The 16,177-nt window shown below is 43.2% G+C and overlaps 2 protein-coding genes across 7 annotated transcripts; one reads left to right on the forward strand and one right to left on the reverse strand.

Annotated features, from left to right (window-relative positions):
• LOC123726133 (vegetative cell wall protein gp1-like) lies at positions 1 to 2,021 on the reverse strand. The gene is made up of 2 exons (XM_045692727.1): positions 1,969 to 2,021; positions 1 to 601 (listed from the first exon to the last, which is right to left on the reverse strand). The coding sequence occupies exons 1-2, from the start codon at positions 2,019 to 2,021 to the stop codon at positions 1 to 3; spliced, it is 654 nt and encodes a 217-aa protein (XP_045548683.1).
• Positions 1,336 to 12,439, forward strand: ggt7 (gamma-glutamyltransferase 7). 6 transcript variants are annotated; one of them, XM_014134673.2, is made up of 15 exons: positions 1,336 to 1,617; positions 3,922 to 4,480; positions 4,773 to 4,999; positions 5,139 to 5,290; positions 5,448 to 5,565; positions 5,839 to 5,906; positions 6,638 to 6,711; positions 6,801 to 6,994; positions 7,669 to 7,756; positions 7,905 to 8,032; positions 8,236 to 8,324; positions 8,512 to 8,664; positions 9,693 to 9,810; positions 10,050 to 10,287; positions 10,431 to 12,439. In XM_014134673.2, exons 2-15 carry the CDS (start codon positions 4,261 to 4,263, stop codon positions 10,604 to 10,606), a joined length of 2,043 nt encoding a protein of 680 aa, XP_013990148.1. In that variant the 5' UTR covers positions 1,336 to 1,617; positions 3,922 to 4,260; the 3' UTR covers positions 10,607 to 12,439. The 6 variants fall into 6 exon arrangements, with proteins under 6 accessions (XP_013990148.1, XP_045548967.1, XP_013990151.1 ...); XM_045693011.1 differs by having other exon boundaries at positions 1,353 to 1,617; positions 4,095 to 4,480; XM_014134676.2 differs by lacking the exon at positions 1,336 to 1,617 and adding an exon at positions 1,647 to 1,754.
• The last annotated feature ends 3,738 nt before the right edge of the window (positions 12,440 to 16,177 follow it).

The following is a 16,177-nucleotide window of genomic DNA, read 5'->3' on the forward strand; positions in this document are numbered from 1 at the left end:
TTACACCTGAAGGACTGGTTGGTTGGGGTGAGGACTGGGGGGAAAGGGGGGTAGGGTAGCTTGGCTGGAGGTTGGGGTGAGGACTGGGGGGAAAGGGGGGTAGGGTCGCTTGGCTGGAGGTTGGGGTGAGGACTGGGGGAAGGGGGTGGTAGGGTAGCTTGGCTGGGGGTTGGGGTGAGGACTGGGGGAAGGGGGGGTAGGGTAGCTTGGCTGGGGGTTGGGGTGACGACTGGAGGGAAAGGAAGGGGTGGCAGGGTAGCTTGGCTGGGGGTTGGGGTGAGGACTGGAGGGAGGGGGGGTAGGGTAGCTTGGCTGGGGGTTGGGGTGAGGACTGGAGGGAAGGGGGGAGTAGGGTAGCTTGGCTGGGGGTTGGGGTGAGGACTGGAGGGAAGGGGGGGTAGGGTCGCTTGGCTGGAGGTTGGGGTGAGGACTGGGGGAAGGGGGGACAGGGTAGCTTGGGTTGGGGTGAGGACTGGAGGGAAAGGGGGACAGGGTAGCTTGGGTGGGGGTTGGGGTGAGGACTGGAGGGAAGGGAAGGGGGGCATGGTAGCTTGGGTGGGGGATGGGATGAGGACTGGGGGAAGGGGGCAGGGTCACATGGCTGGGAAAGACAAATGGGTGGGCAATGGGGAAGACAGTACAGGAATACACTCAGAAACAACAGCCTCTCCATGAACGTCCCAGTTTTAAATCTTGTGGGGGAAAAAATAAGTATGGGTTTTTGAGCAGCTGACACATTGTACGACCTTGCAGGGTTAAAATACACATACACACTCACATACACACGCACGAACACTCGCACATAGACACACAGACCCACAAACAGGAAAGTGTAGAGGTAAAGAAGCCTATGACAGGTCGGGATGCATTTGGGTGGCCACTTTTGGCACTAAAAATACCTCAAATAGTTATCTGTCTGTCCATCTGGCATTTACTCCTTAGGGTGGTTTTACATTAGTAAAATCTACCTCTCAACATCAGATGTGCAACTATTCTGTTTGCACTAGCCTTGGATGTAGTGTGGCCAAAGCCACATTCCTGTTTCATATGTGAGTGCAGCTATTAGCATACCGTAAATACCATAGTATATAGACTAACAAAATAAGGATAGCAATTCAAACTATACAGGAGCATCTAAACCATATTGCACATAGTGTTGCACACTTGATTAACACTATGATTCACAAATGTGTGGATATTTTAAAAGCCTTTCATTTTCAATTTGGCAAAGAGAGCAAAAATGCTGACTACTGGTATTAAGGTAATTTTTTCAGGAGCCTTTGTCTTTACACTGTACCACTCAGAGGAGGGTATGTGGTGTTGACGTCTCTTAAAGAGATATTTGAATGTAGATCCGTGTCTTTACACTACACAAGTATCTCTCCTGGACCTAGTTTGTGTCATCAAAGTAGTGTAGTGGAAAGTGGCCCTAATTCTATTTACTTGAGCTGCAGGGTGGTGTAGCCTATAAACAGAGAGAGAGAGAGAGGCGGTCTGTCCAACCTCAGGTTTCCTATCCTTTCAGCAATCTGCTACAGCACGCCCTAACCCACTAAAACTAGTTCTGCAACTCCAGTAGAGACAACACCACTTCCCCTTCCAGAAGCACAGTCTCAGGTAAATGCTAAACCAGATACCTATTTATGTTTTTTTATGGGGTGTTGTAGGCTACATGTAAATATACCTACATGTTACGTTTTCAACGAGATCTGTGTTTGTTCACCGACTGTAAGATTCCAGCAGTTTGATTGCAGGTGAGTCCTGCCTTCTCAAGGTGAGACCATATTGTATTTTAAGATCAACAACTGTAGGCTACCACATCTCATTGTGTGACCTGTAGGCTTACCTTCAGTGGTGACCATGTGACCATTCCCTTTAGTTATGTCACTGATCTTACATATCACCGAAGATCATCTATTATATTGACAAGATAACCGAGTGACCGCTCTTATTTAACAATGGAAATACATGTCCTCAAAGATGAAAGGCAGGTAGGAGGAGGCGAGATCAGGTGGGACCATTCTACCCAATGAGAGGGCAGATAAGCGTGGTAATGATAGGCACAACTCTGATATAAAGTAGTATTTTTCAAAGTTGCCAAACTGCCATGTGCGTCAATTTAGGCTATATCAGTACATTTGTAACAACCTAACCATCACGAAACTTCTATTCCATCAAATAAGCCTCACGTATCAAATGAGCAATTACATTTTTTTTTTACCAAATTCAACACTCTCAATAACCACGTTTCCATCCAGTTTTTATGTGAGTAAAAAAATATATACCGTAGCATATTAAAACAAAATGACAGCTGTGATCGAAACAGGAAGTTACTGTACAATTTTATAAACGCAGACAGATCATTTGTTCGTTTGACATGTGGGGGATCTTTGGTCAAATTAATTATGTGAGAAATTATGGTGGAAACGCCATTAGGCTCAAATATTGATATAATAACCATCATGTAAAGTAGGGGCGCAACTTTCTCTGGGGACAGTTCTGAAATTGCATTTCTGTCCCCCCAGTTTTATCATTGGAATGTGATACAAAACGAGGCAACGATATGCTTTAGGACCAATGCGGTGGGGTAGTCTGTTTAGAGTGTTTATCCTGCTGGATAAAAATAAATAATAATAATAATAATAATAAATGATGCTCCCCACCCCCACTTCATAAACGCAAGTTGCGCCTCTGATCACGTAAACTTGGAGACACACCGTGACATAGTTTGTGGTCCACCCACTAAGACTCGTCAAACCTTGCAGTTTATTAGGCTACATATGAAATAGATTATGATAAACTTCACAGGGTGGTGAAAGTGCACGGTGATGAGCTTGATGCTCCTTTCCCAAAAATATCGAGGGTCTTATTCTGGTGACATGATTATTAATGCCGTTTGACAATTACTGCCGTTTGACAATTACAGATATTCTAGCTCTTATCCATAATAATCTCATCATGTAGACTAGCCTACCTGCAGAGCCTACCCGCACAGTATCTGCAAGGTGTTAGCTCGAAAATATGTCGCCAATTCAAATCCCAATTTAATTGATTGGATGGAAACCTAACTAGTGACCTCCACACAAAAATGCCTCACTCCATCGTCTTATTTTCGTGAACAGATTTTGGGCGAAGTAAACCCCTCTCGCTTCTTCCTCTCTGATATCACATATTGGGTGTAATGATTAGTCCAAACAGTTGCAACGTTTTGCAACAAAAACGAGAGTTTCTATTGGACGAATTCAGGTAGTGCCCAGTTTCGTTCGCTTCCGTTTAATTAAACGTTTAGGAAACGTTTTGCAACATAACGTTTGTATAACGTTTTTATATTGACTGCGTAATGAATACGCCCCTGCTCTCTATCTGAAGATGGCTACAGGAAAGCGCTTATGTTCTGCCTTCCTTCCTTTATAAATTCTACAAGAACGTCCTATCTGAATTGGTTGATGCTTGAATACAGTTGTCTGTCTCAAACGGTAAGAATTTCCCAATTTTGTTTTACTGCAAAGAATATTCCGTCGCAAAGGGGGGCAACCTTAGCGATGCGTCAATTTATCGAAGCCAGCAGTGTAGGCTGTAGCCTATGTAGGTTGCATCTCGAAGCGTAGGCTGGAAAATCAACAAGGAGATAACAACAACCCTCCCAGGGAGCAGCCGACGCGATCAATTCTGACACATTTGATCTAATAACCACATTACGCGGGTTTTGTGGTTGTAGGCCTAGGTAGATATTTGCCGCATATAGCTGATGTGTTTCACGACCACTTTCACGGTGGAAGCATAGACTATTGGTAGCCTAATATTCATAGAGGGCTATGTATTTGGTCTACTGTTTTAATACTCAATCTATTAAGTTATGCATGTGGTGTTGGCTTAATTTTCAACTATGAATGATATTAGATGCGTTTGATCTTTCCACAGGTCTTGCGAATGGAATCGAATAGGCTATGAATAATTGCCGCATCACCTCCCAGACCTAGAGGGAGCCAGACAACAATGTTACTGATCAAGTGCAATATTGTTACAACGGACCAATAACAAGTGTATTATTGCAGACCAATGGCATAACTAATTGCAACATTTTAACACACCAGGCTTGGGCTACATGGCTATCTCGTGTGAAGTCAAAAGGCAAAACTGAAGACAATTCACCCTGAAGTCTGCTAAACAACATCATCAGTGGATGCTGTAAGTCAACAAGAGAGAAGAGCTCAGGTTGCGCTGACGCTATTCATTAGTTGTGTTAACTGGACCATCACCATGTATAACCCTGCCAACGATGCCGTGGCCGGGTACTCCAGCGGCACCATGACAGAGAAAGACCCGAGCCAGGAGACGACCCTGGGAAGTGCCTACTCACCGGTGGACTACATGAGCATTACCAGCTTCCCCCGGTTACCCGAGGATGACGTGGTTTCTGGGGAAAACACGCTCAAATCCCGCAAAGATGACGACAACTTCCTTAGCGAGCAAGACACAGGTAAGAGACCGGTGGAGACATAGCAGACAATAAGGTGGTGAATTACCAAACCATCAGTCATAAGGTCTACATAACACTGTCATAGCAATGACTTCTCCTTTACCTTCCTTGTCTGCCAGACATAGTCATGTATGATGTTCAATATGTTGTTGTACTCAGAGCCATATACAGTATTTAGATATAAATATATGGGTCTGGTTGTACTTATTCTGGCAACTGCTGCCTGCCTATTGCCCTTCATGCCCGTTAAACACTTCCTGAATTGCATTGACCTCTGACCTCTATGTTCCAGACCCAGACCTGTTTCTGAAGTCAGCCCGTCTGCAGCGTCTCCCGTCCTCCGCCTCTGACCTGGCCAGCCATGACATCACACCCCTGCGGGAGACCACCAGAGACCCCTTAGCGGAGGGCTGTGCCTGCCAGAGAGATGGCCTCACTGTCATCATCACAGCCTGCCTCACCTTTGCTACAGGAGTCACTATTGCTCTCATCATGCAGATCTACTTCGGAGACCCACAGGTGTGTGTGCCTTCCGCCCATCTTTCTCTCTTTTACCCTCCACCCATCTCTCTGTCTCTCCATCCTCTCCCTTCCTCTCTCCACCCTCATTCCCTCCCCCAATCGAAGTAAATTCCCTGTCCTCTTCCCTGTGTGTCAGATCTTTAACCAGGGGGCGGTGGTGACTGACGTGGCCCAGTGTACATCTCTGGGCTTCGAGGCCCTGGAGAAGCAAGGCTCCAGTGTGGATGCTGCCATCGCTGCTGCTCTCTGTCTGGGCATCATACACCCACACACCTCCGGCATCGGCGGGTGAGTCTTCACACGTCACACCAGCAGATCATCACCAGCAATAGATAGTCAATAGGATTAGGTGGATCCTAATCAAAGTGTGAGTTATGTCCCCTAGATCTGCAAGAAGAGGATGTGCTTATTGCTGTTGAACAACACTGGTCTTTGTTATTTGCAGTGGAGGTGTGATGCTAGTGCATGACATCCGTAGGAACGAGAGCAGGGTCATAGACTTCAGTGAGACAGCGCCCTCTGCCATCCTGGAGGACATGTTACAGACCAACCTGGAGCTCAAGGTAAGAGCCTCATCATAACCTCAGGCCGTGCTTGAGAGCATCAAAACCGTAATGTATCATGGGTAAATTGTGACTGACATGTCTGATCTACAAAAAATATTGAGTCGTTACTTATGATGCAAGGTTATTTGTAGATCGGTCAGTCGGCAGTCGCCTGCAATCGTTATGATGCTCTCGAACACGGCCTTAGTCTACAGCTAAAGGTCAAGTGTTGTGTCGGCATGGAGTTCTGGTATTTGTCGTCACGAGAAATGTTCACTATCTCTGTTCCAGCCTGGCCTGATGGTTGGAGTTCCGGGCATGCTCAGTGGGATGCACCAGGCCCACCAGCTTTACGGAAGGTAAAGTGAAGTCTCCATGGCTTTTTATCACTGATGAAGTTACATTGTCTTAGAGCATTGAAGCTCACTAGCCCTAGTTAAATTCCATAAGGTTTAATGGGCTCTGGATGTCTGCTTGCTCCAGTTTAGTGCACACAGACAGTCCCAAGCCTTTGATTGGGTTTATCAGGAGTAGAGTGTTATTCTCTGTATCAGCCTTGTACAAGGGGACTATTAGTCCATCTCCTGTACAGTGGAGCTATAATTACTCCAGTGACACATGGTCATTATCGTGGCTCAGTTGGAGAAGTGGGGTGCAGCGTTGAACAAAGCTGTGGGTTTGATTACAATGTTGTCTACATACACTAAATATAGCTATGCACAGATGTTGGATCTTAATTTGATCACTCTTTTTTTTGCTGATGATTTTTTGCACAGCAGGAAATGCAAACTTATAGTGTATTTGAGTCTAAAGTTTGTAATTTCCACTTTGAAATTTCAGAGTTGATTTGTCCTAGCGAAAAATTAATCACCCGCTACAAAAATGTCCATTTAATTGTCCTTTACATAATAATTCACATTTCTTGTTGCTGCAGAATCATTTTCCTGCTGTAGCAAAATGGCTCAAATTAAGATCCTACCTCTGTAAGTGGCTTTGGATACAAATGTCTGTTAAACCATATTTGATTACAGATTTAGGACATCAAATTTAATAACACAATCCAAACGGATATATGTGCATTTTTTCCCAGAATGCCTTGGAAGGATGTAGTTACCATGGCAGCAGATGTGGCCAGAAATGGTTTCAATGTTACCCATGACCTGGGTAAGCATGAGAAATTGATATTATGCTAAAAATATTATGCATCGGTGTCTAGGGGCAACTTCATCCTACTCTGTATCCCCCCTCTCTAGCTGAGGCCCTAGCCAAGGTCAAGGACAAGAATGTGTCGGAGGCTTTCCGTGCCCTGTTTCTCCCCAATGGTCAGGCTCCCCTCTCCGGCCTGTTCTCCCGACGACCCGACCTGGCCGCCATCTTGGACACTGTGGCAGCCAATGGGATTGCAGAGTTCTATAGTGGAAACCTGACCCAGGAAATGGCAGCCGCAGTAAGCAGCTCATCTGTCTCCCGGCCGTCAGCCTCTGGCATTGTATAAGCACTCATAAATACTGTATTGGCTCCACTTTAAAAGATATGCTCTGGGTAGACGTAGCACTTAGGGACATCTCTAGGATCAGCTTACCTTCTCTAAATCCTAACCTTAACCATTAGGAGGGGAAAGCGTAACACTGTCCTTGGATCAGTGTATAAGGGTAACTTCATCCTGCTCCAAAAGATACTGCTTCTTGTGACATCACTTGGTTATTCCTTATTCATAGGGATCTGGTCAGCTTTATTCCATCAGCACAACTCTTGCCAGAATGGAAAGGTATTATCATGTGTTTCATGTATTTAAGCGATAAGTCCCAAGGGGGTGTGGTATATGGCCAATATACCACGTCTAAGGGCTGTTCTTAAGCACGATGCAACGCGGAGGACCTGAAAACAGCCCTTAGCCACGATATTTTGGCCATATACCACAAACCCCTGATGTGCCTTATTGCTATTATAAGGTGATTACCAACGTAATTAGAGCAGTACAAATAAATGAGAGCAGTAAAAATAAATGTTTTGTCATACCCTTGGTATACGGTCTGATATACCACGGCTGTCAGACAATCATCATTCAAGGCTTGAACCACCCAGTTATAATGAGGTTTTTAATCATGTATTTTCTAACAGGTTCAAGCCAGAGGAGGAGTTCTCTCTGAGGAGGACTTTGGGAACTACACCACCGTCCTACAGCAGCCAGCCGAGAGTTTCTATCAGGGTAAATATAGGGTTCCCTTTGAACAAATATCTTTTCACGATTATATTGTGATGATGCATCCTCGCTCCCTATTCTTGCCAGATGTGATATTTGAACCTGCAACCTTGTGGCTAAATGCATCCATTTCTCTGTTGTTGATGTTGTGTAGGGCACCATGTGATGGCAGCCCCAGCCCCCAGTGCAGGAGCAGCTCTGATCACAGCTCTGAACATTCTGGAAGGCTACAACATCACCAGCCAGGTCCCGCGCAACAGCACCTACCACTGGATTGCTGAGGTACTGCGCCCTATTTCATTTACATGACTTATGAAATTACTTGGGTGTCAACCTGATCATTGAGTTAATCAGTAATGGTTGTTGATTACTACATGCATCCTTTAGTAAATGTTAACCCTGTATACTGTGGTGCCTACAGCATGTACTGTATCTGGAAAGCACTGCTACTTCTGTCATTTTCACTTACTAATGTCTCTGTCCAGTCTCTGAAGATTGCGGTGGCCCTGGCCAGTGGGCTGGGAGACCCCATGTATGACTCTTCCATCTCAGACATGGTCACACAGATGCTCAGGTAGGTTCTTCTTGATCAACACAATACATCATCAGACACTTTGATCAAACAAAATAAGAAGATGATTGAGACATGAATCACAGTGAAGCGTGAACATCAGACCCGTGTGATGTTTTGAACCATCATAAAGCTGGCTAACCTGTTGATTCCTTGACCCCCCCCTGCCGTGTTACCTGTGGTTCTCCAGTAAGTCCCAGGCAGTGCTGCTCCGCCAGATGATTAATGATTCCCAGGCGTTCCCCCCGGGTCACTACACGCCCTCGTACGCCCTGGAGGAGGGCGCTGTGGCCAGTCAGGTCATGGTTATGGGGCCTGACGACTTCATTGTCTCCGTCATGAGGTACACCAAGAAACATGCTAGCAGATACCATAGACTTCCAGTCATTGCGCCAATGCTAGTTAGCGTTGGCTCTCGAAACTACCTCTAACTTCCTTCAAACTGCACACAGAGACATAAAAATGGTATCCATGAGTTCATCTGACTCTGGGGAAATAGATAAATGGCCTCATTGCCAAAATCCCAAAGTATCTCTTTAACCTCAGAGACATTATTAATCAAAAATGTTTGTTCCAATCTCCTATTGAGTTAATAATCCTGGACTTTGAAGATTTGTGCAATGGAGTAAAGTACTTAAGTAAAAATACTTTAAAGTACCACTTAAGTCGTTTTTTGGGGTATCTGTACTTTACTTTACTATCTATATTTTTGACATCTTTTACTTTTACTCCACTACATTCCTAAAGAAAATAATGTACTTTTTACTCCATAAGTTTTCCTTGATTTACAAAAGTACTAGTTACATTTTGAATGCTTAGCAAGTCATGTCTAATGACATCCCTGGTCATCCCTACAGCCCCTGATCTAGCAGACTCACTTAACACAAATGCCTAGTTTGTAAATTATGTCTGAGTGTTGAAGTGTTCCCCTGGCTTTCCGTAAATTGGTTTGCTTAATATAAGGAATTTGAGATGATTTATACTTTTACTTTTGATACTTAAGTATATTTTAGTGATTACATGTACTTGTAATACTTAAATACATTTAAAACCAGATACTTTTAGACTTTTACTCAAGTAGTATTTTACTGTGTGACTTTCACTTTTACTTGAGTAATTTTCTATTACTTTTACTCCTATGACAATTGGGTACTTTTTCCACCATTGGGTTTGAGTCAAGTTGCTTAGGTTAGGATTCGGTCCAATATCGGCCAAATAGTCATGATTGTATTCAGATGCTGTGTGCTTTGTTCAGAAAAAGAGGACAGTGTAATATGTTTGATCTATTACTGTAAATGTTATTTCAGTTGTTGACTATACATATTTGATGATTGTAAGACGGTTGGTGTTATCTCTGTAATCTCCCTTTAGCTCCCTGAACCGTCCGTTTGGCAGTAGGATAGTGACACCGTCTGGGATCCTGTTGAACAGCCAGATCCTGGACTTCTCATGGTCCAACAAGACCCAGACCTCTCAGCCTCCGAACCCGGTACCACTGCCGGACTGGTTTTTATCTTTGACTTGGATTTAATCAATCAAAACCAGGGTTTCCCAAACTCGGTCCTGCCCCCCCCCCCCATGATGGGTTGGTTATTTGAATCAGCTGTGTAGTGCTAGGGCAAAAACCAAAACGTGCACCCAGGCCAGGACCGAGTTTGGGAAACCCTGATCTAAAACACCAGTTATTGGGCATATGAATAACCCTCTCTCTGCTGTCTCTGTCTGCAGCATAATGTCATCCAGCCTGGTAAGAGGCCCCTGTCCTTCCTGGTGCCCACGGCAGTGAGGCCTCGCCTGGGTTTGTGTGGCACCTACGTGGCCCTAGGATCCTCCAACGGGGACCGGGCACTCAGTGGCATCACCCAGGTGTTGATGAACGTCCTGTCCTCTCGTAAAAACCTGAGTGACAGTTTGGCGTATGGTAGACTCCACCCACAGCTGCAACCCGACACTCTCTTGGTGGACTGTGAGTATGGCTTTCAGAAATAGTTTCTAACTTTGTCTCTGTTTCATCCACAAATAATCAAATATCCATTCATATACTGTATGTCTAAAGACTAAACTTGTTTTTCATCTTTATTCCTTCCCTCACTTCTTTCCCTCTTTCAGCTGAGTTCCTGGAGGAGGATGTGGAGGTGCTGCAGTTCAAAGGTCACCAGGTGCAGAGGGTAGACGTCCTCTCATTGGTGGAGGGCACCAGGAGGACCAATGACCTCATCATCGGGGTGAAGGACCCGCGTAGTGCGGACGCCTCAGCCCTCACCATGTCCATGAACATGCCCTAGCCTTCCTTTACGCCAGGGTGGGTGAGTGACAGGAGGGGGTGTAGGGGTGAGGGATACAAAAGGGAAACAGAGGGTTTTTAGGAGTATGAAGGACAAATGTCTATATATGAGGCCAGTATTTTGGAGGAAAATGATGCTCGAAAGGGCTGATATTCCACCAAAGGGCTGATATTCCCAAAGGGACTGATAAAAACGGAATTATTATGGACAGGTATGAAGGAGGGATACTAAGGGATATTAAGAAGAGGAGTAGAGGTGCAGGAAAAGAGGCGTGGAGCAGTCTTTGGGTGTTCTGGAGAAATGTGGAATGAGTCTCTGAAACGGGTTATACCCTCCTAATCACACGGGGTGTAGCATGCTGTGTGTTTTCGCTTGTCTTTTGCCAGGCACATTTCACTGTAAATCCACTGGGATATAGCTATGCTCACACACACTGAGAGGATGGAAACTGAAATGGCTCCTTCCACCACACACACACACACACACACACACACAATCCTACATACGCACGCATTCATTCCTTTGCACACATAACACACACAGATGGCATGCTTACGTCTAGATTCTCCTCAGTGGCCCATTTAACTTAGCTGAGCATCCCCTCCCCTGCCTGTCGTTATACTTCCACTCATTCAAAATGCCGGCGAATGCCAGTGCATATAAAATCATATGGGTTTGACCTGCTCAGTTCCATTATCTTCCCTTGTGAACACTCAGGAGTTGGCTAGTCACATATTGACACACCTTGATTTATGCTTAGACCACCTGTTTACTGTGTGTGCATTTGTATGGGCAGTGAGTCAGTGACTGAGTCAGGGACTGAGTCAGTGACTGAGTCAGGGGCTGTCCTTAATCGGATTCTTGTGGCTTGAGTCTAAAGGTGTAGTAGCTTGTAGATATCTAACCTGTTACGAACAATCGCTAGGTTACTAGATGCCATTTTGTAAAGAATAGAGATCATATTCTTATCTCAAAAAGAGAGTGGATACCGCACACTACTCTTCACGTGAATGTCGTCCGTCCTCACTTCAATATTGAATGTTATTTATTGCTAGTACTACTGGGTTTAAATAAATATTATTTAAGGTGATCTGGGGTAATGACTGGAAAGGGAGTAGTTTGAAAGCTTATTGCAAACATTTTTTAGAAAGGATATTTTTAGAATGAATGGTCAGAGTGACCAGGTTATGAACAATTGCTCGTACAATGGTTTTGTTTATTTATATTAGCATATTTTGCTTATACTTTGTCATTTGCACAAATGTTTTCGCTATCTGATTTACTTTTTAATATATTGAATGATTATTGTATTTTAGTGAAACAGTAGATGGTAGTCTTTGTGCCCATATTGCTGTGTCAATGGGCTATTTATTATAGCCCGTATGAAAAGACTCTCCCTTTGTATTCCACAGGCCAATTCTTCTCCATAGCCTCAGTTGATTAACTGACCATTGTGCTAATACCTCAGTAGATGTGGCTGTTTTCAATCTAATTTCAAAATGCCAGTAACCATGATAAAACACTAATTGGTTACATAAGTAATCATTGATGCCATTATGAAGCATTAAATAAAATGCAGATTTTATTTTCTCATTTGTTGAGCAATGATTGGCTATAGGCCATGGGCTCTGTTTTCTGTGATGCTATTTGCCTTTCCTTCTCCTTTGTCTTAAATTTTAACGTCCACTTGTTTGCACAGTAACAAGGTTGTTTGTATACGCTACGCATTATGTACTTTGTATTGAAAAGTAAGAATTCACACTGGAAGAAACACTGTATAGGAGGGCCCAGTTATGGAATAAATATGTTTACACAGAAATGTGTATATAAGGATGCTGTTACTATGTTTTTGAAATGAATTATATTTTTAGACATACTGAACTGTCATTAAATGTATTATTATCAAAATATAAACTATAAAGGTAATCAAATGGGTGTGTCAATATCACATTTTAAACATGTGGTGCAAATTATTTAAAACATCTAACAAATGTGAGAATTCATAAGCTAGGAACCCAGTGAAAATCTTTTAAGTACAGGATTTATTTGTCACATGCACAAGTACAGTGAAATGCTTAACTTGCAAGCCCTACACAAAAGTGTAGAATTCAATATAAAAAAGTATAAGTAATAAGAAAACAAAAAACACAAAATAAGATAGGGCGCAATACTGAACAAAAATATAAACGCAACAATTTCAATGATTTTACTGAGTTACAGTTCATATAAGGAAATCATTCAATTGAAATAAATGTATTAAGCCCTAATCTATGGATTTCACATGACTGGCCAGGGGCGCTGTCATAAAATAAGTCGTACTCATCCTTAAAAATGTCGTACTGGAGAGAAGAGGACCAAAACGCAGCAGGTATGTGTATGCTCATCGTGTGTATTTATTTACAGACTAAATGAACATCAAAACAACAAAACGAACTCACGAGAATGAACGAACAACCAACAGTCTGTCAAAGCATAGGCTCAACACAGAACAATTCCCCACAACCCCAAAGACAAACACACACACCTATATAGGACTTCCAATCAAAGGCAACTATACACACCTGCCTTCAATTGGAAGTCCCAATCATCAACCCAACATTTAACAAACACAAACCCCCTGCCACATCCTGACCTAGACTAAGCAATACGCCCTCTGCTGGTCAGGACGTGACAGGTGCAGCCATGGGTGGACCTGGGAGGGAATAAGACCACCCACTTGGGAGCCAGGCCCAGCCAATCAGAATGAGTTTTTCCACACAAAAAGGCTTCATTACAGACATAAATATTCCTCAGTTTCCTCAGCTGTCCGGGTGGCAGGTCTCAGACGATCCTGCAGATAAAGAAGCCGGATGTGGAGGTCCTGAGCTGGCGTGGTTACACGTGGTCTGCCGTTGTGAGGCCGGTTGAACGTACTGCCAAATTCTCTGAAACGACGGAGGCGGCTTATGGTAGAGAAATTAACGTTCAAATCTCTAGCAACAGCTCTGGTGGACATTCTTGCAGTCAGCATGCCAATTTCATGCTCCTTTAAATCTTGAGACATCTGTAGCATTGTTGTGTGACAAACCTGCCCATTTTAGTGGCCTTTTATTGTCTCCAGCACAAGGTGTACCTGTGTAACGATCATGCTGTTTAATACGCTTCTTGATATGCCACACCTGTCAGGTGGATGGAATATCTTGGCAAAGGAGAAACGCTCACTAACAGGGATGTCAACACACAGATTTTTGTGCGTATGGAACATTTCTGTGATCTTTTATTTCAGCTCATGAAACATGGGACCAACACTTCACATGCTGCGTTTATATTTTTGTTCAGTATGCACGACCGGTCAAAAGATTTAGAACACCTACTCATTCAAAGGTTTTTATTTTATTTTTTACTATTTTCTACATTGTAGAATAATAGTGAAGACATAAACTATGAAATAACACATGGAATGTAGTAACCAAAAAAGTGTTAAACAAATAAATATACATATATTTGAGATTCTTCAAATAGCCACCCTTTGCCTTGATGACAGCTTTGCACACGCTTGGCATTCTCTCAACCAGCTTCATCTGGAATGCTTTTCCAACAGTCTTGAAGGAGTTCCCACAAATGCTGAGAACTTGTTGGCTGCTTTTCCTTCACTCTGCGGTCCGACTCATCCCAAACCATCTCAATTTGGTTGAGGTCGGGGGATTGTGGAGGCCAGGTCATCTGATGCAGCACTCCATCCCTCTCCTTCTTGGTAAAATAGCCCTTACACAACCTGGAGGTGTGTTGGGTCATTGTCCTGTTGAAAAACAAATGATAGCCACACTAAGCCCAAACCAGATTGGATGGCGTTTTGCTGCAGAATGCTGTGGTAGCCATGCTGGTTAAGTGTGCCTTGAATTCTAAATAAATCACAGACAGTTTCACCAGCAAAGCACCATCACACATCCTCCTCCATACTTTACGGTGGGAACTACACATGCGGAGACCATCCGTTCACCCACACCGCGTCTCACAAAGACACGGGATTGGAACCAAAAATCTCCAATTTGGACACCAGACCAAAAGACAGATTTCCACCAGTCTAATGTCCATTGCTCGTGTTTCTTGGCCCAAGCAAGTCTCTTCTTATTATTTGTGTCCTTTAGTAGTGGTTTCTTTGCAGCAATTCGACCACGAAGGCCTGATTCACAGTCTCCTCTAAACAGTTGATGTTGAGATGTGTCTGTTTCTTGAACTTTGTGAAGCATTTATTTGGGCTGCAATTTCTGAGGCTGGTAACTCTAATGAACTTATCCTCTGTAGCAGAGGTAACTCTGGGTCTTCCATTCCTGTGGCAGTCCTCATGAGAGCCAGTTTCATCATAGCGCTTGATGGTTTTTGCAACTGCACTTCAAGAAACTTTTGAAATTCTTGAAATGTTCCGTATTGACTGACCTTCATGTCTTAAAGTAATGATGGACTGTCGTTTCTCTTTGCTTATTTGAGCTGTTTTTGCCATAATACGAACTTGGTCTTTTACCAAATAGGGCTATCTTCTGTATAGCACCCCTACCTTGTCACAACACAACTGATTGGCTCAAACGCATTAAGAAGGAAAGAAATTCCACAAATGTACTTTTAACAAGGAACACCTGTTAATTGAAATGCATTCCAGGAGACTAACTCATGAAGCTGGTTGAGAGAATGCCAAGGCAAATGGTGGCTACTTTGAAGTATCTCAAATATAAAATATATTTTGATTTGTTTAAAACTTTTTTGTGTTACTACATGATTCCATATGTGTTACTTCATAGTTGTAATGTCTTCACTATTATTCTACAATGTAGATAATAGTAAAAAGTAAGAAAAACCCTGGAATGAGTAGGTGTGTCCAAAACTTTGACTGGTACTGTACATGTATGCAGGGATTAGAAGAAAGGGACTGGTAGCAGGATTAATAATAATAATAATAAACAGTATAGCAGCAACAGAAGTGGTGGGTGTTTATGTAAGTGTGTGGGTCTTATAGTGTGATTGTGCAAGTGTCAGTGTAGGCGTGATAGATGGATATACATGTCAACATGGCTTAAAAGTGACTGGTAGCAGGAATATATAAATACTTATGGTAATGTACTAATGGTAATATGTACATATAAACAGGAGTAATAGTGACCAGTAGCAGGAGAAATACTGTATACTAATTGTAATGGCAATCAATCAATGAACACTAGCGTAGTGGTAGTAATAAACCTAGCTAATCAATAATCATTTTAGCAGCAGTGTAGATGTGAGGGGAGCTGTTAGCCATTTAACAGTCTTATGGCAAGGGGATAGAAGCTGTTTATGACTGTGCTGGTGTGAGAGGACCATGATAGTTCCTCAGTGATGTGGACACCAAGGAACTTGAAGCTCATGGCCCTCTCCACTGCCCGCAGCCCCGTCGATGTAAACACTCGCTTACATCTACTGTATTTGTTGCTTGACAAGATTATTAGTGTGTAAGCAAAATAAGGCCAAGTAGTGTCCCTATAATAAATCTATAATAAATAGTAAAATCACAGAGTATTTAAATTGTCTTTGGTAAAAGTTTCTCCTCCATCGACCTCAGCC

Source organism: Salmo salar, chromosome ssa13, assembly GCF_905237065.1.
Source record: "Salmo salar chromosome ssa13, Ssal_v3.1, whole genome shotgun sequence".
Classification (NCBI taxonomy): Eukaryota; Metazoa; Chordata; class Actinopteri; order Salmoniformes; family Salmonidae; genus Salmo; species Salmo salar.

What these genes read in the sequence shown, in the direction of transcription:
- LOC123726133 (XM_045692727.1), bottom strand. Translation starts at nt 2,021, where the DNA reads ATGGTCCCACCTGATCTCGCCTCCTCCTACCTGCCTTTCATCTTTGAG. An exon ending in CCTTTCATCTTTGAGGACAT is followed by an intron (nt 602 to 1,968) that starts GTATTTCCATTG and finishes TGTCTTTCCCAG; the next exon opens with CCATGTGACCCTGCCCCCTT.
- ggt7 (XM_014134673.2), top strand. Translation starts at nt 4,261, where the DNA reads ATGTATAACCCTGCCAACGATGCCGTGGCCGGGTACTCCAGCGGCACC. An exon ending in TCTACTTCGGAGACCCACAG is followed by an intron (nt 5,000 to 5,138) that starts GTGTGTGTGCCT and finishes CCTGTGTGTCAG; the next exon opens with ATCTTTAACCAGGGGGCGGT. An exon ending in CCTACCACTGGATTGCTGAG is followed by an intron (nt 8,033 to 8,235) that starts GTACTGCGCCCT and finishes GTCTCTGTCCAG; the next exon opens with TCTCTGAAGATTGCGGTGGC.